This window comes from Hemibagrus wyckioides, linkage group LG19 (genome assembly GCF_019097595.1).
Source record: "Hemibagrus wyckioides isolate EC202008001 linkage group LG19, SWU_Hwy_1.0, whole genome shotgun sequence".
Taxonomy (NCBI): domain Eukaryota; kingdom Metazoa; phylum Chordata; class Actinopteri; order Siluriformes; family Bagridae; genus Hemibagrus; species Hemibagrus wyckioides.
Window position 1 is genome coordinate 9,018,940 of NC_080728.1, and position 25,370 is coordinate 9,044,309.

The following is a 25,370-nucleotide window of genomic DNA, read 5'->3' on the forward strand; positions in this document are numbered from 1 at the left end:
TTGGCGTCATTTGGGACTTGGTAGAGTAACAGCGACAGTTACACCTCTATGGAGCGTAGAGGAAGACAAAGTGGAGTTTTTCGGTGATTTTTAAAAAAAAAAAAAACTTACCATGAAGGATAAAAGAAAGTCGAAGTTACGGGAGAAGGAGAGTTGATGGTAAACTTTATTGGGATTTATTATAAGGGAAAGTGTGGAGCTGAGGCACTTTTTTAAACAAACGATGGAAGTGACCGTGTGTCTCCTTCTCCTTCTCTCCCTGTCTCTCGCTGGATGTTTCGACCTGCACCTTTCGGACACTTTACACCCCGGAGCCTTTCTGCTGGATTTATCACTGGGACCGGGTTGGATTTATACTATTGAAAGGACTTCGGTTTCTAAAACTATTGGAAATGTTGTAAAAGTGGACCGATGGGACGGAGCGGTAAGTCTCGTGCGCGAGGTGAGCTGCACGCGCCTGGCGCAGAGCAACCCGGTACCGCTGAGTTTCAGAATAAAATCTTTAATGACTCAGGACTCTGTGGTCGCGCACTTCAACGTGTTCGTACACGGACAGAACTGTTTTATTAAATACAGGCGAAAGAGCGCATTTAACGAGCCTGATGTTCAGGTCGATTACCTTTACAGTCTGGGAAAGACTTCCTGCTTTTCTTCAGGTGTTCGGCTCTTTAACCTCGAGGACTATCTACCTACTTTCTCTCGGCGTCACGTTAGGGAGCTTTCGGATCGCTCGTGCGTTTCGGATGGCTTGAACGTGTTTGTGCGTAATGGCAGCGTATTTGCTCGGGATGAAACCTGTTTGGGAGAGAGGACAGAAGAGACTGTAACGTGTGTGCTACGCGGCTCTCAGGGAGATCCACTTTCTGTGCGCGTGAGACTGCTCCTGGAAACAACACCGGGGTCTGTTGAACACCGAGCTCAGGAATGGAAGTTGCGCAAAAGGAGAGCTGTGAATTCACCTCCTGCTTTTGAGCTTCCCAACTACCAAATGTCCGTCCCGGAGAACGAGCCAACAGGCACGCACGTCATAACGCTCAAAGCTTCAGACACGGACAGCGGGGAAGCTGGCAGGATAGAGTACAGCATGGAGGCTTTATTTGATAGCCGGTCCAATGACTTCTTTCGGATTGACCCTCAGACTGGTAGCATCGAAACTGCGCGGGCCCTGGACAGGGAGTTCAAGGACACCCACGTGTTTAAAGTAACTGCCACCGACTTTGGCACCCCTCGGCGTTCTGCTACATCTTACCTTACCTTCACGGTCAGAGACACCAATGACCATGGCCCTGTTTTTGAGCAGACTGAATACAGGGTCAGCATCCGTGAGAATGTAGAAGTTGGCTTTGAGGTGATGACGGTGAGGGCCACAGACGAAGACGCTCCTTCCAATGCCAACATGATCTATAAAATTGTGAACGGCGATGGCGTGAATTCCGTCTTTGAGATTGACTCAAGAAATGGACTTGTGAGGGTCAGAGTACGTCCAGATAGAGAGACCATGGCACAGTATATGCTCATTGTAGAGGCAAATGACCAAGGGAAAGACCCAGGACCTCTCAGTGCAACAGCTACAGTTCATATAACTGTAGAAGATGAGAACGACAACTATCCTCAGTTTAGTGAGAAGAGATATGTGGTCCAAGTGCCTGAGAATGTGCCTGTCAACACTCGAGTGGCTCAGGTGGAAGCCACGGACAAAGACGAGGGCAACAACGCCAAAATTTATTACAGTATAATCAAAGGCAATGTGAAAGGCCAGTTCTACATTCACTCTCTGACTGGTGTCATTGATGTTATAAACCCCCTGGATTATGAAACACACAGGGACTATAATCTTGGAATTAAGGCCCAAGATGGAGGCAGACCCCCTTATATTAACGGCACTGGACTGGTCATTGTGCAAGTGATCGATATAAATGACAACGCACCCATGTTTGTAAGCACTCCATTCCAGGCAACCATTTTGGAGAATGTACCCATTGGATATTCAGTCATACATATCCAGGCCATTGACTCAGACTCTGGTGAGAATGCCCGCTTGGATTATCGTCTCACAGACACCTCCCCTGGTTTCCCCTTCACCATCAACAATAGCACAGGCTGGATTACAGCCAGCGCGGCACTGGACAGAGAAACCACAGAGTATTACACCTTTGGTGTGGAAGCCAGGGACAATGGGATCCCTGTGATGTCCTCATCTGCCAGTGTTAGTATAACAGTGCTAGATGTGAATGACAACGCACCCACGTTTACTGAGAAGATTTACAATCTGAAAATTAACGAAGACGCTGTGGTGGGGAGCAGCGTACTGACAGTGACAGCTGTGGACCGGGACATCAATAGCGTAGTGACCTACCAGATATCCAGTGGCAACACAAGGAACAGGTTTGCTATCACCAGTCAAAGTGGTGGCGGTCTCATCACGCTAGCATTGCCTTTGGACTACAAGCAGGAGCGACAGTACGTTCTGACTATCACTGCTTCGGATGGTACACTTTATGACACAGCACAGGTCTTCATCAACGTCACTGATGCCAATACACACAGACCGGTGTTTCAGAGTGCCAACTACCAGGTACTGTTCAGTGAGGACAAGCCTATTGGGTCCACAGTAGTGGTGATCAGTGCTACAGATGAAGACACGGGTGAAAATGCACGTATAACATACATCATGGAAGACAAAGTGCCGCAGTTTGCGATCGACTCAGACACAGGTGCCATCACCACACAGATGGAGATCGATTATGAGGACCAGGCCTCCTACACTCTGGCTATCATTGCTCATGACAACGGCATCCCGCAGAAGTCAGACACCACTTATGTGGAGATCATCGTTGAAGATGCCAACGACAACGTCCCACAGTTTAACCGTGAGAAGTACCAGGGTACAGTGTATGAAGATGCCCCTCAGTTCACCAGTGTCCTCCTGATCTCTGCATCAGACAGGGATTCTGGATCCAATGGTAGGGTAAGCTACACCTTCCAGGGTGGTGACGATGGAGATGGAGACTTTTTCATTGAACAGTTTTCAGGAATCATCAGAACAAACCGGAAGCTGGATAGGGAAAACATTCCTGTCTACAACCTAAAAGCTTACGCAGTAGATAGAGGATTTCCCCCCCTCAAAGCAGCAGTGGAGATCCAGGTGTCAGTGCTAGACATTAACGACAATGCGCCTGTGTTTGAAGAGGACGAGCTTTATATCGAAGTCAAGGAAAACAGCCCTGTAGATTCTGTGGTGGCACGGATAACTGCCAAAGACCCAGATGAAGGAAGTAATGCTCAAATCATGTACCAAATAGTAGAAGGAAACATCCCTGAGGTTTTCGACTTGGATATCTTTACCGGTGATCTAAAAGCTCTCACGGATTTAGACTACGAGACAAAGACAGAATATGTGATTGTAGTACAAGCCACATCCGCTCCGCTAGTCAGCAGGGCGACTGTCCACATCCGTTTGGTTGATGTTAATGACAACCAGCCTGTCTTGCAGAATTTTGAGATTATCTTCAATAACTATATCACTAATAAATCCAACAGTTTTCCTACTGGGGTTATAGGGAAGGTACCAGCTCATGACCCGGATGTGTCAGATAAACTCAAGTACAGCTTTGAGGAGGGGAATGAATTAAGTCTACTCATCCTAAATCCGGACACTGGAGAGCTAAAACTTAGCCGTGACCTGGACAATAACAGAGCACTGGAGGCAACTATGAAAGTATCTGTCACAGGTAAGATGCTCTAGACTCTGCTAATGTGTCAATTGGTTTGAGGTAATTTATGTTATTAATGTATATATGTCTCAATAGAAGTTCAGTGAACCGAGTATAATGCCATTGACTGATCTATTTGTCTGTCTGTATGAAGCATGTGTTTGCTCCAGGGTGTAGCAGGATCCAGTTCTGCTGCTTTTAAAGTTCTGTTTGTGCTTTTAACTGAAGTGTTGTTCTTGGTGTGGGAGGCGTCCTTTTATATACAAGAATTAAGTTACTGTTGCTGGTCTTTCAGAATTGATCCCTGATGAAAGTGAATTTTTGCTGGCAGAGTTTATCTGATTGAAATTGTATTAAGTATGGGAGCCTGAATGTAAAGGCAACGCTGAAAGAGATCGAAAAAGAGAGCAACGTATCTTACCTGACATTAATTATTACTGGAGTGGCTCACCAATTTTATTAGTCATCAATTTGTCAACAAGACATGTTGTGCAGCCTTGCCAGTTTGATAGTACTGTCTTAAAAAAAAAAGAATTAACAACATACATGTACATTATTGCATTGGTACAGTGGTACACCATGATATATTAATGCTCTCTTTCTGTACTCTCTCTGTCATTTAAACGACATCAGGGATTTCTGACCCTTTTAGTATTTCTTTCTTTTTCACTTTCTTTCCGTCCTTTTTTGTCTCATGCATTCCCCTTCCTGCTCGTTTGCAACCTGAATTTTGCATACAGCCCATTCAGTGAGCCGCTCTTGCTCTTTTGTGTGTTGCCTGTGGCTTTATGGCTTACTCTTTGTTCTCATGATTGCTGTTCTTCAGCTCAGTGTCCATGCTCGCTGTTGGCCCTTTGTAGGACAGCCGTGGCCAACATTCCCTTGTTGTCCAGTTTGTTTCACTCAAGACAATGTGACATTGGTCACCTTATTGTCTCTATGACCCCTAACTCTTTCCTTCTCCCTGTCAAGATTTTGTATATTTTCGGTTAGTTATTTTTGTCCTTTTGTCTCTCTCTCTCTCTCTCTCTCTCTCTCTCTCTCTCTCTCTCTCTCTCAGTTTGAATCCAATTAAAGTAATGCATATCAACCCCCTCCTTACTCTATGCTAAAGACAAACCCACATGTCAAATGTTAGGTAACCATTAACACGGTTGTATGACCTCTTCACCCTTGACTCAGGGGAAAGGAAATTGGCCTGAAGACATAAGTGCAGACTGAGCTGGCTCTGAGCTAGCTCTCAGCTTTTAGCTAATGAAGAGGTTCTTTGAATTTGCTTTAATTAAGCTAGCAATAATTTTTTTTGTTCTGCAGCCTTATAGACTTAACATACCGAACAATCTACAGTGTTTTAGAGAATAAACCAAGATCTGCCAGATTCCCCTGTCTGATAAAAGTAGGTTAACATTATAGTCACAACAAAGGCTTGTCTTTCTTACAAAAACTCATTTAGGATGGCAAACAAGCAGGAATGAGGGCTAGGTGTTCCAGCAGCAACATAATCTCCCTTATCTGTATCACTCAATCCTCTTTCTCCATCATTTGAAGGGTCTCTGTGTAAGCATGGTGGCTCTCTCCATTGTGAGGAGTATTGATTTTGGTCCGTTGCCTGTCTGCTCTGTTTGACCAGATAAATACAGGTGATAAGCCGTGTGGTGACGGCTAAAGGACTCTGGAGGCCAGTGCTCAAATACTACATGTGAAAGTTGAAGATCTGTGCTTTGTCAGAGCACTTCATCTTGACATGGTGCTGTGTGTGGCACTCAAGGAGATGATGAGTGCTAACTTGTGTAAACACGACAGCAAGAATGCTACACTCAGTCCTATAGAGATTTCTCCTCTTCTAGCACCAAGCATTCTGAATTAGCTGATTAGTAAAAATAAGATGTGATAAATGGGGTAAGTTGTTAAACTCTTTACTCTCAAGGTCTTACGGGACTGGAGTCTGACATCTCTGGCCCACGGTCAGTAGTGGAAGCTTGCTGATACATGTAAGCCCTGTAGCCACTCTGACTCTGGCTTTTTATGGGCTGTTACAGGACACACATAGCTGGGCTTTTTCACATTTCTCACCCCAGATTATTCAAGTTTATCTCAGTTTCAGCCCCACTGGCTACTTTTACAGCTCTAACTTCAAAGCTATCTCCCTTCTCTAATCTCTATTTATTACATTAATCAAGACTACAGCCTTTCAGCATGAGACAGACATAAGGAAAATATCTTACTTATCTTTAAATCAGTATATTACTCTTTAAAACAGGATCCAAATTTTTTAGTTTTTAGTCTGCTGACTGTTGACTTTGAATGCCAAGGATATTGAATCTTTAATACATTTCAATGTGTTGAAGTATGAAGTTTGATGTCCCTGTGGCTTATGAAGTGTTTTTTTTTTTTGTAATAGAGTCTAGCTAAGAGTGTGTGCTAAGGGACAGAAGTGAGTGTGGGAAACAACAGGCTCCAAGGCATTGGCCAGCTGTTTCTGTACATCTACTCCTGCCATTCATATAGCAGCTGCACAAAAGAAAGGACAAAAAGAGAGAGAACACATATTCATATACCTGGTTACCTTCAGGCCTAGTGTATAAATCACCAGTGCTCTTCTCTGGTCAGTTTAACATGAGTCCCATCCTGCTGTCCTTTTTCACAGACTGTTGTCATAACAAGGTATTCTCTTCCCCAGGTGTAAGGTCACTTAGTACACATGACCCTGTGCCCTTTAAACTCTTACTGCTCCAGGTCAGGGTGTCTGCCATTGGAAGTCTCATGGTCTCTTGTACCTTTTGCCTATAATGGTGAGATTTGAGGTGCTTTGTGTATCAGTGGTTCTTGAAGTGATGTCTGTGAAGCATAGTCGGCTGGTGAGAGTACAGTAGTGCTACTGAGTTCTTATAGTTATTAATCTCTTTATTGTTTCACTGCTTAATTGAATTGAATAGGTTTGGTCCAAATCTTTTTAAGTCTGTAAGAAATAAACCAATACATAATGTCAACTGTTAGGAAAAAGGCAAGATATTACTGTACATATTTAGCCAATGAGCCTAATATTTGAATAGTTGGGCTATAATCATAAACAAAATCTTAGTTGTGTTTAATATATTTTATTACAATTTACATGTTCAGTGGAACAAACTAGCAGTTAAATAACTATTTTAAAGAATGTTAAACAACTATTTAAAGAACAAATATAATATATTTAGATCAGTTGTTAGATGAATCATAAATGCTATAAGTTCTGCATTAAAGGGACTTAAGACTAGGCGTAATCCAGTTATATTTAGCCATGAATACAATAGAAAGTAAGTCAATTCATTTACACCTTTTACACCTGTTATCTCACTTTAGATCATTTAAAGTGAATCCATTGAGTCATTAAGAAAATGGAATTTTACTGGGTCAAAAAAAGTCACTTCTTCAACTTAATTGATATGGGAAAAAATCCTCTTTCCCATTGGCTTAAAATCAGTGGCATTCTTATATTTAATTTCTACACACACATATAGTGGAACTTCTACTAGTTCTACTCATTATGTGTGGAATTTGCCCTGTGCCAATCCTTGCCTGTTTTCACAGAAAACTGTGCTGCAGCTGCTATATCTGTCCGCGGTGGCTATAGAAACAGTTATTAGATTACTGAGTCTGGCTGGGTCATGCACCTTCTGTCTCTTTATACATGGATCATCTACAGTCTGTGCTGCAGACAGACAGATGTATCTGTTCAGTGATATTCGAGTAAAGATTTTTGCGGTTCTTTTTATTCAGGTGGATGTCTTTCTTGTGCTATACAAAATAAACTAATCCCACTTGAAGTGCAACCGGTCCTTATTTTTCATGCAGACTTCACTGAGCAACCAGGGGCCCACCGAAATATGAACATCAATTAACCTAACCTAACAGTGCAAGCTCAGTTAAATGAACAGGAAAGGAATCTGATTCATGTTTAATCTTGCAGACTCATTCAGGAGCCAAGACAGAAATGTGGGGGATGTGATCTCACTCTAGTGCCAAAAGTGGGAGTAATGAAAAACAAGACAATAAGCCTCAAAGCCAGAGACAGGGTTATTCTAGGACGGTGTGCACTGAAATATAGCGGACCGTTTAAAAGGTTGTCTAACTACATTTTACCTTGTCTTTAAAATACAGTTGGAATTAGATGAAGATTACGTGAAGCTTTGTAAGATCCTCCTTTTATAGATTGCACCCTAATGTCAGTACCCACCTGTAAATTCACTATGAATTGTGATGAGGATCTTATTTGTAGTCTTAGGAGGGCATGTCCTACAGACTTCCTGACTCTAGTCAGGTTTTAAAGCAAAAGTAACGCTCGCTCAATTGCGTTAATTTCTAGTTTAACCGCTTCTAGTGGAGCAGTCGAATAGGTCTAGAAGTCTAATTACAGACTTTAGTACTGCAGCATTCTGTACTTTCTGGCTGTTTCATCTCTGGCCTCAGGCAGTACACAACCACAAAGTTATGAATGACCAGTCCCACAATAGGCTCTGGATATGCGTTTTTTTTAAAGACATTTTTAATTATATCCTACAGACCTTATCCTGGATTATCCTGGTTTCCTTCTGTCTAGTTACATGTACTTTTCTTTTAAAAAGGTTAAAACCAAAATTAAGGAGATACATTGAGGAGTTTGGTCACATGGGTTAATCCAGTTTATACCACAGTGCAACAGAATTGCTAAATCTGAGTAGTCAGAAGGTGTTGATTTATTTTTTAGAACAGTGGATCAGACAGTTGTGCTGACAAAGTATACTCCACTATGACTCATTCACAGGTAGACTTAAATGGTGGACAAACTGTACATATCAATAAATATATAAAATTCACACATTCTCTTAGGACATGTTAACTTAATTAAGAGATAAGACATCTCTTAGGAGATATTTACTTATTTATGAATGAAGTCTCCAGCGTCTGTCCATTGTAATGGTCTGAATTTTTTCCACCCTGTGTGAGTCTTCAGGGCTATTTCTGCTTTCTCTATATCATGACAAGTGCCTTTTAGTAGTCTGATTAACATCACAAGTGTCAAAACTGTGATTTTAAGTCTATGTGAAGCCTAAAATCAGGATACACCAAGGTTCGGTTATGGCTGTGTTTTGACAGCTAGATTCAGATTAGGGTCATGTTATCTATAGTATATGGTTCAAGATGAAAGTGTTGGCAAGTTTTGAGCCCTCACTCTTTTGCTATCTGGAATAGAGTGAATGAGTAGTGAAGATTTCTTAGTGTTGGTGTGTTTTCCCTGGAAGCTTTACTGCTTCTCTTACACCACATTTCATGTGATACCCTTTATGCTCAGGAGCTTAGATTGTGTCTAACAGGCCAAACACAGTATGGGACAGTGATTTCACTGGTCGGAAGTTGGAATGGGGAACCTGTTCCAGTGTAACAAAACACACTTTGCCGCGCGCTCTGCTGTCCCCATTCTGGCACTGCTAACAACATGTCTTTGTCTCTCACACCAAGGGGCTTTAACGGGTACCAGTTAAGAAGAGCGACAGAGAATTCTTGCAGTATAAAATCTGTTTCTGCATGATATTGAGGCTTGGGATGATTACTGCTCTTACCAAGACCAGTTTCCTTCTTCAGATCCTAAGATTTTTCTTTCAAAGGCCCTCCTGTTTTCTCTCTTTATCCTTTTCAATGATTGTGCTGTACTGAGATCGACTACCGTAATTCAATATGCTTGTTATTACCAGTGTGCAGGAATGCCAGCAGATAATGGGAGCGCATACGTATATAACAACAAATCCCTGTGTCTTTCTTGTAGGATTAGGATGTGCTACCGGTGTCTGAAATGTCACTCTTTAGTTTTTTTTTTTTAGTTTTTTATTCAGTCCTCTAGAGGTTACAGTTCTACGTTGACTATATAAATGCTTGGAATGTTAGAAATCTGAAAATGGTCTGATGTTTCTTTGTAAATTGTGAGTCAAGGTGTCATCTCCATGTGTGCATGTATGGCCATATATGCACCTTTTTATATATATCCCACCATGGCTGTCAGTCGTTATTCAAGTAAAGTTCATAGGGCTTACGTATCCAAAAGGTGTTTTTTTCACCCTTCAGGCTAAGCTTAGTTGTATTGAATTTGCGCTGCCTTTTAAAGTTGTCCGCTCTTTTGAGAACTCCTGTCATTCTTCCTTAAAGGATAGTTTCACCTCCTCTCCTGCTCACACAGCCATTATAGAGGTTTGCTCATGACCTCACAGTGGATGCATGTGCTCTCGTCTCACAAGAAGACATGGAAAACAGCAGCCTTAACCTTGGGTGTTAACAACCACACACTGAACTTAATTCACGGCCTCTCAAATTACATTAATGCCGAAGCAGGTCCAGTTTCACAATGGCCAGTGAATCAGCTCACACAATAGCATTCTCTGTTTCATATGAAATCCATGTGATGTAGAAAATGATCTACATGCTACTGCCACATTTTCAAGGTCGAATGGGCTCTATCTAATTTCCATAAGGGTGAGTCAGAATTTGAAGTCCAGGACATTGCTGTGAGCATGTGGGATTATGGAGTTTTCTTTTCTGTTATTTTCTTCCCTCAAATAGCTGAGTGTAAGGGGATCAGGTGGAGGACATTTTTAATCTAAGCCAACAAAGCTAATTCCAAGTAGCTTGTTAGCCGAGCTAATGTCTGTGCACTAGCTAGATTGAATGCACTTCCAACTGTACTTTCTCACTAAGCTATTGCTTTCACATAACCAAACCCTAGTGCTGCTACAGAGCACTAACCAAAGACTGGTTTCACCACTAAACCTCAGTTCGCATACAGAAATTCTGATTCCACAAGTTGAAATCACTTAATGCAGTTTTAGTGGAGAATTTAATCAGCTGTCTTTGACAGTAGCACACACGCACTTCCTAGGTCCTAACCTGGATGGACTTGTGGTGACCTTTTGTTTTTGAGTAGTGAAAAGCAGGTCACATCAGCTCATTCTTAAAGTTCAATTCAGACTTCTGTTTACACAAAATGTTCTTCTGGCTGCTTTTGTTTTCTGAGGCTCTCTGTGAACCTAAATAGCATATGCTACCTCTCGTGTTTGAAGAAATTAGTCCAGCTCATTCCTCTATGTAGCACCGCAGTCGATCTCAGACTCGGTTGTTTTGTTTATCTGCTTCAGAAGAGCTTTGAATGGCTTTCAGTGCCTTTTACAAAATTGCACTCATTTCATTTCAATTTTGCTGCATTAATGACTCTGTGTGTTATCTGGACGTGTGCTGAGTTTCTCTCCAGCGCAAACACTTTGACAAAAGAGCAGGGGGAGGGGATGCGGAGGGTCTTTTCCATGTCAAAAGAGCTCTTCTGAATGGCAATAGATAGAATCAGTGTTAAAGTTGAGTCTATAGAACTCCCTCTTCGCAGGTGGCATGATCGTTCAGGCCGTCTCACCTCACAAAGCAAGTAATGGGACGAAAGACAATGAGGTGTGAGCGCAGCTTTAGAGGGTTTCAACGGTTTCATTACTATTCAGTTTCCTACAGCCTTTGTTTTTGTTTTTGGGGTTTTGTGGTCATTGAGACCTTTTCTTGTTCTCAGGATACGTTTCACTTTTTAATTCAAGTATGTAGTTGTCCAGTATCAGTTTTTTTGGTAGTTTTGGTATCATAGTTCTCTTAATAAGTCTGTGGAGATTTTACGTGATCTTGGTCATGTTCAGTGTCTTGTGGTAGACGTGGCTGGACTAAAGATTTTTGCCACTGTTTCATCAGATTATCTGATATCAATGATATGTGAAATCATGTACTTGATACAGAGTAAGGGTGGTGGATAGGACCAAAATATCATATCATGATACTTTTCTACAAGATACCTGTATGAGATTAGCTTTTTATGAATTGCATTGCATTTAAAAAACCTGTTTGATGAAAATATAAATATAAAAAATTAGTGGTAATACATTTATCAGAAACTTTACTGCAAAATGCATACATGATATCGTAAAAAACAGTAGGGATAATGAATATGGATTAAAAAATAATTAATTATTTTTAATTAGTGACTTAAACATCCATTGGTTATTTAGCAGATTTGATTGGTAGCAGTAGTAACATGACGTTGGTCAATATAACAGACATTTTGACCATATCTGTGTATCTTTTTTTTTTTTTTTAAAGTGTAGTGTGTTATAATTTGTCATGACAGGAATATTGTTATATAACCCAGCTCTACACTCTCAGACATAAAGGTACTAAACTCTACTGTTCCTTGTCGCTAGGGTGGTGTCGTTTTTTGTACTTTTACTACAAATCTTTCACACGGAAAAGCAAATAAAGTATGCTTTTTAAAGTAGTGACATTACATAAGTGGACCTGAGTAAGTTAAAGCTACACCCAATGCACCTTTCCATTCACACAACCATGCCAACAACAAGGAATAGTAGACTTAAGTAAGTCTATTTCTAAAAGTAAAATTGATAAACTGATTTTGTACGTAAACATCATCACAGATTATAATTTCAACGCAAGTCCACTCACTTAAAAACCTTCTACTGTGAGCTAGAAAGTAGAAAGAATGTATTGAGACTTGGTATATCTGACATGTACCAGCTGTAATATACTGTATGTGAGCGACAGTGCTGAGTTTCTTGCCCTGTCTTTGCCCTCTCCCACCCCAACACACTACCCCCAGACAGTTGCCCCCCAGCATGTCTTCTCATGTGTGAGGGGCCCTCAGTTCATTTTGCAATGGCAGGTATGAGATCAATCTGCCCTGGTGCTGACATGCTCCATACCATGGCTACCAGTACAGCAGCTGCCCCTGTCCTCTATACTGTATGAGTATGTTAGTAAATGCACTCACAGACACACACACACATACACACACATTCACAGCAAATGCAGTGACTAGAAGCTTCTTCATTCATTTTGTCATTGATAGCAATGCCCATTTAAAAGAATTAAACAGGGCTTACTGAAGTTTTGTCAGTTTCTCAAAACCAAAAACAAATAATTAAATAAATAAAACTTCTTAATTCAACCCTGTAGTTTGAGTTGTGATCCGAACTGTGTACTAGAGCACAGAGATGTGGAGGATGAGTGCAAGACAACCCACATATGCTTACACAGGTAGCTTGCAGTAGCTTTTTATTTAACCAAAGAGGACAAAATACCAAAATATTACATACTGTAGCTTGTAAAGTTGGTTAAATCACAGTACACTTACATCACAGATACCTGATGGCAAAATGAATAAAACAGTAGTGATATGGTAGAACTTTTCCAGTAGCAAGTGTGTGTGTGTGAGTGAGAGAGAGAGAGATCACACTTGTATCTGATCACCCTTTGTGTCATCTAGAGGCCGGTGAGCACAAGCTCCACACCCTCCTTGAATACACCATGTAGGTTGTGTTTACTCTGAAAGGTGTGCGCTGTTTGCAGTTGGTGATGGGCTTGATCCCACCTCTGCTGGACTTCAGCACATCACGTAGCTAGAACAAACCCACTGTAAGAATTTTTAGATTTCAGTAGTATTTGTATTATGATTCATTCATTATCATATGATTTATTTGATTCTGTCTTTAAAAAAATGTGATTTATGAAATATATGTTTCTTTAATTGGAATAAAATATCAAATGAGTTACGTGTCAAACTGGTAACAGTAACTTTCCTATTAAATAATTACTTTAAGCTTCAATCCTTTGGTTGCCTTGAGAAATCTCATTGGCCATGCTAATTTAATGTCCTTAGCAAGCTAGAAACCTAATTAAGTGTGCTAATACAGACTAAAAGAAACAAGCAGGCACATGTATTCCCATGGAGGGGGTGAATGTATAAGCAAATCTTGTCATTATCTTTTTCTAAGATGTTTTTGATGTGTTTCCAAACATTTTGCTCTACTATTTGAGTCTTTATTTTATATCAGTATGATTTGCCGCTAGGTCAGTAGGTGAAGCAACTCTCCTATTGTTTTGCACCACAGTTTATTCCGTTCACTTTTGTCAGAGTTTCCACATATCTGCATGTACCTAATTCTGAAAAGATCTGTCATTCCTGCAGGCTAATTCATCCCCCTAGTGAAAAACCTTCTACCATCAACTTATGTTGTTAAACCTGCTTGTCCACCAGGAACCTCATGGTTGCAATCTTACGAAGTCTTTCCGTCAGCCTATAAAACATTTTTCTGTGTCTTTTTTTTAACAGATTTATGGCTTTGTTAGAAATCAGGGATTCATGGAATGTTACAAATGCTTAGATGAATAAAGTGTTAAATCCTTCAAAGTATTTAGCACATTTACTTTAATAATTATGTTTGTAAAACGTTGTCACCGTTTTTAAAGATGTTTTAAAGTGTTTGTGACTTTCAATTACGTTTGCTTTGCACGTGCTTCTTCATGGCAAGAGTTTTGAGTGTTGCATCTCCTGCATGCTTGCTGATAAAATGCAGACGCTCTATTATTACAGCGATGACAGTGCCGCTTTGGCATGTGTGCTGCAGGAGCACTGCTGGGGTTCTGTGAGCTCAGCTCTCTCTCTCTCTCTCTCTCTCTCTCTCTCTTTCTGTTTACCATTTAATCTTCTTTCTTTTGCTTTCACACACATTTGATCAAAGTATGGAATTCCTTTTTTTTATTACATGAAGTGACTTTTATCATTAGTGCTTGGCTGAAAGGAACTTTCCACAGGAAATTCTTATTCAGCAAGCTAGAAAACCACAAGCAGTAATAGATAAAAGTGCAGGTTTTGTTGTCCATTGAGATAATATGACCTTATATTATGCCGGAAACCTGATTTTACTTTACAAAAATAGTGCATCGTAAAATAATTCTTCAGTCATGAGATCAGTGAGCTAAGAACCCATAATGTGTACACAAACTGGTGGCAAGAGACAGCTGACAATATAGTTCTGGCAGTGTTCGAATTTATATATATATATATATTTTTTTTTTTTTTTTATTAAAATGCCACCACTGCTGTGATGCTCAACTGAAAGCCACCAATGGGAGGATCATTGAGGATGCTGAAAAACTCACAGCATCACGTACAGTAGTGGCAGTGGCATCATTGATTATAGTGCAAGCTGTCACAGAATTTATTTACAAGATCTTTTGGGGATAGAGTGTGACAATAGCTAGGTAGGTGTTCAGCTAACCTGCAAGTCACCTGACATGAAAACGACATAAGAAACGACTCCATTTGATCACTCTGGTTAAAAGAGCGGTTTAAGGCATAGCCCTTAAGATGTAGCCATTATGTCCCTGCCTTACCCAGCATCTTTGGTTTGTTTGTGCTGTGGGGTTATCGTCATGGTGATTGTAAGCCTCTTGTTGCCACTCTGAGACTGAGCTGATGGGTGCTTACACCATGGCAAGCTCTGGAGCTTGGCTGTTTGGGAACAGTGAATGGGGCGTGAGCATTGTCCTCCTGAAGCTTGCCCTTTGATTCAAAAGCCTTTAGGACACTGGCCAGCTTTTCTTAGTGCTGCCTTTGTGCAGACCCTCTTGTTCCGTGCATATGCATGGTACTAGACCTTTTTGGGCATTACAGCACTAAGCACAGATGGATTTAAATTTCTTTGATGAAAATGTACAGCATGCCAGTCTAATTTTAGTTCACTGCAAGACTACAAACAAAACCCTTGAATCTTTCTGCACCAGAAAGGGATAAGTGAAGAGAGGGAAGTTTGAATTTCTCATCCTGCATGTGGATGGGAGTGTGTGTGTGTGTGTCTGTGTGTGTGTGTCTGTGTGTGTGTGTTTGGGGGTGGGGGGATGTGGGGTTATAACTCTAGAGGAGATCACAGCAGATCAGGAGTTAAACCTCCTATTGAACTTGTGTGAGAGTCAGTGAACTATGACAACACAGGTTATAACTTTCACTAAGTCAGCAGCCAGACCCCGAGGCTTTAAACACAAACCAAAAACCTTTACTCTAGCCTTAATACAGAGTCCTTGCCTGAAATACACTTTTCTGTTTCATTAAACTGCATGTGATTGAGAAATGAGTGAAATGGGAATCAAGCTGCTACTGCTGGGCCCTTGTGCAAGGCCCATAACCCTCAACTGGACGTTTGAATATTTTCCAAGCTCATACAAGGATTTTCATGAAAGATTTTCCGAAAAAACCCATTTGCTTTAGTTTTACATTATGTTCTAATTATGGAACAAAGGGTACAATTTGAGTAAATCTTTTTTGTTCTTTTCTATAAAGGAAATAAATATTTTTTGGTAGCAGGCACAGAGTTTTGAACCTGATAGCCTGATAGCCCGGATACATGTTTGGTGCCAGGTCTTGTTAATAGTTGTTTTGAAAATGGGAACTTCATTCGGTACTGTGTTTATAACTGTAGCTTGAGATGGTAGATAGTTCGGTTTCTTCTTCAAAGTCACCCACCCATGTATCTGCTAATGCCTGTGAGTGCCAAGTGTATCGGTGTCAATGTCATTAGATCACCTCTCTCTCTCTCTCTCTCTCTCTCTCTCTCTCTCTCTTTTCTGTTTCTCTCGCTCTCACTATAGAGGCAGGGACAGTGTCTGGTTGCAGTCATTGTTCACCCAGGTTACTGATAAACAGGCGGCTTGGTTACCAGCCCCCGGTTGATTGGCTCTTTTAAAAAATAGCAAAAAGGACGTTGCCAGGGGAATGCAGGAACCTCAAATTTGGAAAAAGCGAGTCCAGCGTATCACAGGGGAGTCCGAGGCATTTGTACCACCTTTACAAACACACAGGCAGAGATCATTGAACCAAGTGAGCTCTGTCTGTTACTAAGCAGGTGGCTCTGCTATGAGAAAACTTGCTCCATAAATTCTTGACTAGTGTTTAAGTTTCATCCATTACTGGCCACGTCATTCCAGATAAAAGGATTAGTGATTTTCAGGACACACTGTGATGAGACGCATGATTTGATAGGTTTAATAGGTATAACAATACATATATACAGCCAAATTGGATCATAATGAAGTCTAAAATGCCACTAAAATTGTGGTACATTACTGATATTCCTCATGAGACGTCTGCCAGCACTTTTACTGTGAGGCTGAATGAATTGTGAACAATTGAGTTCTTTTTTTAAAAACCGCGGGTATAATTGCAGTTTTCATACTTGATTATCCATGGTGAAACTCAACCCTTCTTTCTGTACAGTCTCTCCACCTCAGACTTTCTGCCTTAAGCTTTTTATTCAGGAAGTGCAGCAAGAACAAGCTGCTAGTAATTTCAACCTCCTTAAAGCCGTCAAGTGATGTGAAAGGCTGGTAATTAGACGAGAGCGGTGTGCTAACTGATTTATATAATGCTTCCGTGTGGTATCGAACCCTTTCCACCCACCCAGACTTATTAATCACAGACTTGGGCAATGGTATTGTAAATCAAACTAATTCCAGTTTGGTTGCATGTTTTATTTACATTCTTCCATCTCTCAGGCATGCAGATGCCCCACGGGATGTGGTATCTTAAGTTCTTTGGATCCGGACTGCTGAAAAGGCGTCACGATCGTAAAGCCACAAACACACCTGGAGCTCCCTGGAGAAGAGTTTTTGATGTTTTAATTGAGTTTTGGCTGTCTCTCTACTGATTCCTCACTCCTGTGGAGTGCCATAAACTCCAAATGCCACTCCGGTAGCTGGGATCCACTTTGGCTTGTTCCCCTTCTATATACTAATGCCCCACTGAGAAGAGAACAAAGACATCCAGGCTGGGGATTTTGGTGGGTAGAAAGCAGGCAGATTAAACCCAGAAGAGGCTAGGGTGAGGCAAGCCAGGTGCTTTTTATTGGTCCCTTTCTTTGGATGAATAGGCCTGAGAGTGCAGGCCAGCCCATCACACTGCGCTTCAGTCTCATGCATCTGTACACATGTGCTTTCTGTTTTGTTCCAGCCTTTGCTCGGCCAGACAGATGCTTTTATTAGAAAGAGGCCCTCATTAATTAAGCTGAATGTGGGTACGTTAGAGGCTTTTAAAGCCTCGAGAGAGCTTGAAGACGAAGCTGGTTTGTGATTTCTGTAATGAGATGAGAGGAAAGACTCTAAGGAATGTGTGTAGTACAGGACTTAAGAGTTAGTCTTAGAGGAACAGAGACTAAAGTTTTTTGGGGCTGTTTTTTTTTAAAAAAGAAAAGAAAAAAGAAACAAAAAAACGTCTGCCAGTAGTTGATTTCTTTTTTCCGGAAAGTTTTATTGTTTGTATGAATGTATTTGTGTATGAGTGTATGAATGATTTCTTATAAGACCTGTTTCATGTTCCCATGTTTCAGGTTGAAAAACGTCAGTGGAAAATTCTCAAATAAACATTTAATTCCAGGGCTTAAAGTAAATGTATATGCTTACTACATGCTACATTGACTACATTGGTAACATCATTGGTAGCAAATCACGGAAAAGCAGCATTAGCACTGATGAAATTCAACTGACGGAAAAATTCTTGAACTTTTTCTTCAGCAATATGTGTTTCACATAACAGTTTATTGACAAAAAACAACTCGATTCCCTTAGATGGCCATTATAAGCACACACATTTGTACTTAATTCACATATGCTTCAGATGCAGCAATTAGAGAGTATTCCATTTCAAATGGTGCAGAAGATTTTAAATTGCAGTGCAGTAGATTGCTTTTGAATGTTTAGTGCTGTAGGATAATTGAAGTGGCAGTGTTTGCAGGAAGAAAAGTCTCCTTTTCGCTGAGTTGCAGGACATCACTCAGTGCTGTTTCATAGTGCATGGCTGAGTGGAGACGAATCATTTTGGCCCACCATGTGCCGCCTTGAAGTGAGAGCGACTGTGAACGTAAGGAGGCACAAAAGAGTACCACATTCGCCTTGTTCTATTGTGTGTGTCTTATTAGTGAAATCCCAGAACTGCTCTGAGATCAGCTAGGAAGCGTTTCCTCTAGCAGGTCACTAAGTCATAAAGTGAATCTAGCACTAACCCTCTTATCATTGTGGGTCGGGAAGGGAGAGCCCATCAGAGGAATTCCATTTACTTTTAATACCTTTCCTCCCTTTAGTCTTGTGTTTCTGGCATAAGGTCCTGCGTGAGAGTGTGTAAATCATTTCATCTTGCCTGTCAGGTTCTAAAACCCCTCAAAGAATAACTGAGACAAATTCTTTTCCAGATGAATTATTACGGAAGTGCCAGGTATCAGAGCTTAGGAATCCTTTTAACCATCTCAAGTGTGAATTAAGCCTAGCTGTGTTGGCACACGTTTTAGTCCAACCTGTGCAGGAACATCTATACATTAAAGGCACATAAATTTGGTTCAAACGCGGGGCGTGGCACGGAGTGACAGAAAGAATCATTTTGCAGTGACGGCCATTTACAACCGTCAGCCATTTCAAGTGTTTAATGATTTAGAGTTTAAAAAGTTCCTTCTAATATGCAGAGTATCAGTTACAGGTAGCGCTAAAAGTGAGAGCAACCAAACTGGTTTTTGCACCGAGTTGCTCTAAGCTCCATTGTCAGTGTGAGGTGGTGTGTTAAAAGGACCAAGTGGGTCGTGTCAGTTTTGTGCTAAATCACTCGTCCATAGCTGACCTGCAGCACACAGCTCTTCTGCTCTTACTCTTAACAACAACGAGAAACGAGCACTCAAAAGGCAGTGAGTGGCACTCAGCTCAACAAGTAAACATTATTCGGTGACTTATTCTCACATCTTGTTCATCTCAGAGCACACACACACACACTACTTCTCTCCTGACACCTGCTTCTCACTAGTTTCTACTCCCTCAACTGCAAGCTTGAACAAAGGCACATGTTCATATTGTGGGAAAGAGAGCCAACAGCCTGTCAGTGAGTGAAGAGAGGCCTGCAGACAGACACGCTGACACACTCCAGCTCCTGGCAGCTGCTTTCTGTCGCACACAGTCTCACTAACAGGTGGCAAATTTTTTTGCAGAATCATGCCGAGGCTGAGATAAGGACATTAACGAGGCCCACAGCCTGGGAGTGTCAGGAGAGAAGGAGAGACATACAGGGAATAAATTACAGTGAGGTTTCAGTTCTGCAGTCATTGCAGGCAGGGATGGGCCCAAAACAGATGCTGACTATGTGTGAGGTCTTCTGGGCATCTGGATGCAGTCGTCTGAGTGAATATGTTATCTTGGATAGGATTGCTGCTTTTTAGCATTATTACAATAAGAAATGTATGCCTGTTGTTTTCTAATGACAAGGCAACAGAACGTCATGGGCATTTTATTTGAAATATATTCAGATTCTTCTGCTCTTGTATCCCATCCGCCTCAAGGTTAGACATGTCATGTGATCTGAGATGCTTTTCTGCTCTTGTCGGCTGTAAGGAGTGGTTATTTGGTGTACCATAGCCTTTTAAGAGCTTGAACCAGTCTGTTCATACTCTTCTAGCCTCTCTTAAGTCACTGAGATCGCATTTCTCCCAATTTTGATGTTCTTTTTTGTTGTTTGCAGAAACTTGATTGGCTGATTGGATAATGCAGGTGTTCCTAATTAAGTGGCCGGGTTTGTGGTACTCTACCATGCTATATACCAGCAGAACACCTACTGTAAATTAGTATATAGGACAAACAAACAAGCAAACGTTGCATCAGAGTTACACTTCTTTTTTACCTTTAATTTTAAAGAGTGTATATAACTGTATTTTAACATTTCTCAGTGGCTTTCAGGTGAGTTTAAGCAGCACTGATATTTATCAGTGTTAGTCACTTTGTTTATCTCTGATTCACTGAGTGAAGTTTTTAACGCCGTCTGACTGCGGCAGATTTCTTTACACCCTGCGGAGGTGGTTTTTATTCCATCCTGGCTGATGGAGGCCATTGTTTGCATATTTCTGAAATTGTTTGGATTTGATTGAATGCACATACATGCCTTGTTATGTCGATGCTTATGGTTATCGCTTAGAATTATCGCTGAATGCTTTTGTTCTGTATCACTTTATATTTTTTGTCTTTTCACATGAATATTGATATAAATACAAATTGCAAATTTTAGCATATGATATGACAGTGTTGTGTTCTGGAGAGATCTTTATAATCGGAGGCAGAAGCAAACAAAAGTGGCTTGTCACTTTCGAGAATTTAGACGATGATTCAAGTGTTAATGAATCAGCGAGTCAGTTTCTTTGTAGAAGCCTGGGAAATGCATTTCAGCAGTGAATGTCGTTGGGAGGTAGCTCTTATTGGCCCGGCTTTCCTCCTCTCTGCAGTTCTTTCTGCACCATGGTGGCTGCTGGCGCCAGGCCAAAGTCCGGCAAACAAGAGATTATGTGGGTCATTTGTCAGCCATGTTGCCTTGACTACTGCTTTTTCGTAGAGGAGAGACACTGGAAAGAGTGTCCCGGGCTTTCATCTTGCCACAAGTTTGGACTTTTCCCTATTTGAGACCAATTTTTTTGGTGTCTGTTAGTAACACCTGGATGAATTGACCTCTGACCTGGTAATGCAGGAAGTGGAGAGCTGAAACTCGATTATCGTTCTCAGGCAGGCTTCATGTTACTCTGCACTAAGTGAATTTCAGCCATCAAATTCCATTGCTGTGGTCTCAGTTTGACTTGTTACACATTTACCAGTGTAGATGAGCCTGAAAGTTGTGCACCTCACAGTGTGATGGCATATCAACTAGATAAGGAAATAGTTGTAGTCAATTTAATACACCATGCACATAATCCTAATTTCCCACAACATTAGCTCAATGACACAATAAGCCATGATCTGCTTTTCTGTCTTGGGTTAGCATCTGCTGTCTCGTGGACCAGCTCAGTGAGCACATTTGTCTAATAGATAGCAGACAAATAGCTGAAGGAGAGGTGGAGTAAATGCAGTCTGCCTAGAAGTATTCAATGTGTTAGTGCTTTTAACTAGTCCCATTGGGCTTTGTCTGCTTTTTTAACAGTGACTCTTTTATTCTCACTCCCTGCTAAAAAGGGAAAAAGACTTTAAGTAATGGTTCACTCACGCTTCTCAGGTCGAACAAGGGAGTGAGTTTGTCTACTATGTTTATTTTTTTGTGAATCAAGTGATGAGGCCGGCTTGAAATTTGTGTCTGTGGTGAACTATAGCAACCTTTTTTTTTTGCGCAAACCTGTCTCATGGCACACCATAAGACAGAAAGGGAGGGGCTTTTAGCAGATAACAGACAGCACCAACATGCCTACCAGTGCCTACAAGTTTGTCCTCAGTGCCGATTCCGTCTCGATGCAAATCATACACTGAAATGAAAATACATGTACAGTACCATTCCTTACACCATGCTCATTTTCGTGACAACTTACCTTCAAATTTCTCATTTATACCTTTGTTATATGTAGTAATTTTCTATATTAATATTTAATAAATATGTTTAATTCTCATAGTTTAGAGTATGTCATTTGAGACAGCTGCCAGGAACTGCTAGGTTCATTAATGACCTTAGTTCAGCAATTCATGGAAATAAATATGTGTGGTAGATACACCATATTAGTGTTATACCCCGCACTTGAGTATCTAGTAGCTGTTCTTTTCACACTAAGTACAAGTGTGTACTGTACAACACTGATGTTAAGCACACCTTGAGCAGATGTTTCTGGGTATCTGTTGGTTCTTTGAATGCTTTTGTGTGGCTGGGACACTCCTCAGCAGTGTTTCTCTCCGACACTCTGGTAATTCTGGCATGCCAAGCCCTGACATGTATTACTTGGCTTAAAAGAGGAAGAGGCTTTACTGCATGATAGCCAGCTATGTAATAAGAACACTTCTGCTTGCAATTCACATGCATTAATGTTCATGTCGTCCCGGTAAAGTAAACAGGTCTCCTAAGGTGGCCCAAAGCCCATTCACATCTCAATTCTTTCCCTTGTTCTCTCTTATTTCCTTGTCTTTGTGTTAGCTGGATTTGATGTTGTGGACAGTTCCACATTTATTGCTGATATGGAGGTGTAGATTATGGACATTAAGAGAAAAATGAGTGAGAATTGGAAGTGTACAAGGATCATGCTATATGACAAGTTTATTGAGTGAGAGAAAGTATGAAAAAAAAAGAAAAGAAAAAACAGGCTTAGAGATGAGAAAGACAGAGAGGAGAGGAAAACTACTCCTGTCTCCCATCTGTGCTGCTTTTGGGGCAGGAGGAGGTGTCGATGATGTCAGTGAGGTGTAATCTCGTTTTGCCCATTTATTAAGAACACGGTCCCATCTGGCACACTCCAGCTCATCTGATGTTACCTCACGGTGTAAAGATGGCTTGAAATGTGAGTGTGTGTGTGTGTGTGTGTGTCTATGTCTCTAAATTTCTGTTGAGCACCACATGCTGTCATAAATATACAATCAGATCATTATTTCTATTCTTTATCCGTGTCTTCACATTTAAATAGAATACTGGCTCATACTTTGTGAGGTTGTTTTGTATGTTTCTGCAGTCCACTGACGCCACGCAGGTTAATCATTACGACACTTGAGTGATTTTATTTAAAAATGCCAAAGATCTCATAAGAGGCTATATGAGATTCATCGTAACGCTGTACTTCTTATAGAACTTCTCATCTCGTCTTATGAGAAGATGAAGACAATGAAGAAAACCCATTTTGTTTTCTAACAAGGTGGACCATTTCTTCCTGCTGCTTCAGAGAAACCCCATTTAATGAGTAATGGGGACTTTGCTTGCATACACAAATCATTTTCTAAGAAAACAGAATCTTTATTTGTTGTTGATATCTATGTTGTTACAGTATCGTGATGTGAAGTAATTTGAAATGTCCTGTCTCAGTGTTGATCTTAATGGACTTTTTATTAGTGCCTAGGTCTTTGTTAACAGTCCAGTAAGAGAGTCTGTGTTAGACAGCGGGAGAGAGAGAGAGAGAGACTTGCCGTTTGTATTTAACTCACCTGAAGAAAAGGTCGGTTAGTAGAGGGAGGGAGGGATGAGTGCCTCTGTATAGCTATTGGCTGGGAGGAGGGACTCTAAGCCTGTGTTATGATTCAAATATTTGAGTGCAATGTGAAGTACAGGGCGTGAATGGCTGCTGGTCTCTCCACCTTACCCTCACTCTCATTGGCTCTAGGCTCTTGTAAGGTTTTACCGTCTATAACAGTAATTTATCATGCACTCACATAAACAGCTTGTTTTGATTCTCTGTGTATAGGTGGTGCAGTGTGATGACAGAACAAGAGTGCATTTGTCATAAACTGCAGAAAACACCTGCAGGGCTTGTGCATGTTTGGATAGTTTTTTATAGTTTTAAACCTAAATTAGGTTCTTAACCCAAATTAAATGGAAAAACGCTTCCTGAGCTTTCTATTAATGAACATTTGAGTATTATTGCTTTACATTCCAAGTATTTGATGCCATCAGTTCACAAGGTTTGCATGGTTTGTTAATCCTTTTAAGTTTTATTGCAGTTTGATATTAAAATAATAGAATTTAAATGTTATAATAATATATTTTATTTAATTTAATAACAAAACAACTAATTTATGCAAGAAACCAGAAACAAATCTCTCAAGTGAATGAGTGAATTCTTTGTATGGTGGCTCTAGATATTTCCGTTCATATTTATACCATTCAGGCGTAACATAATATATAGTGACAGGTGCATAGTGACAGGTGAAGTGAATAACACTTCATTATTTCTTGATTAGCTCCTCATCATGGCACCTGTTAGTGGGTGTAATATATTAGGCAGCAAGTAAAAATGTTTCCTCAAAATTGATGTGTTAGAAGCAGGAAAAATGGGCAAGTGTAAGGATTTGAGTGAGTTTGACAAGGGTCATGGGTGGCCAAGGCTCATTGATCCACATGGGGAGTGAAGGCTGGCCCGTGTGATCCGATCCAACAGACGAGCTACTGTTGCTCAAATTGCTGAAGAAGTTAATGCTGGTTCTGATAGAAAGGTGTCAGAATACACAGTGCATTGAAGTTTGTTACGTTTTGGCAGCAAAAGGGGAAGCAACACAGTAATAAGCAGGTGGTCATTATGTGTATATACACACAGGTGATGAAATGGCTTAGGCTTAGCATTGTGATCAGGATTCTCACTCACAATTTACTTTCAGCACTATGTCAGTTTTATAAACTGTACATTTCTGTGGCTGACTATGGAAAAGACAATTTCCTCGCTGAAGTTTTTGAATGATGGATCATCTGCAATTTGTGCAAACTAACCAATTAGTTTAAAGCCTCAATTGGCCAAAGAACAGAGTTAAAAGGAAACAAAAAATATGAACAGTTAAATAATTAGCTGTGGTAATGTTTCTGTTCTGCTGAAAGCAGCTAATTAGAACCAGTTTTGAGTGAGTAATTTAAGATTTACTACGTAATATTTAACACTTGGGTTCCTTCTCTTTAAACATGGCCATTCGATTCATTCTAAAAGTAACTCACATTTTTGTTTTCTGGCACTGTCTCTCACCTGTTCCTCTGTAGATCTGTCAAGTTTCAAGTGTGTGTGTGTGTGTGTATGTGTGAGGCATTGTGGTCATTTGTCACAGCACATAAAGGAGTGAGTAGCAGTACGCAATCACCTGAGTTCACGTGAGGACTTTTTATTTATTTTTTAATTTTTTTAGAAATATCAGTCAGTGTCAAAAACCACATTCACAAGCTGTAACCTAATCTTAACCAAACCTTAATGGAAGTGTGTGATGATTTTCTATGATAGTAGTACATTAGCCATAGTAGCTCCAGTGCAAAAGTAAAATTCACATACCAAACATATGGTTTAACATGTTTGCAGCATTTTAACCCCTTGCTGTGGCACTACA

At 40.6% G+C, this 25,370-nt stretch overlaps 1 protein-coding gene across 3 annotated transcripts in view; it reads left to right on the forward strand.

Annotated features, from left to right (window-relative positions):
* Positions 1 to 25,370, forward strand: part of celsr1a (cadherin EGF LAG seven-pass G-type receptor 1a) — a 78,311-nt gene continuing 52,941 nt past the window's right edge. For all 3 annotated transcript variants that reach the window (XM_058416739.1, XM_058416740.1, XM_058416741.1), the window contains exon 1: positions 1 to 3,731. In XM_058416739.1, coding sequence (XP_058272722.1) covers positions 224 to 3,731 — 3,508 coding nt within the window. In that variant the 5' untranslated portion in view covers positions 1 to 223. The remainder of the gene's footprint in view (positions 3,732 to 25,370) is intronic.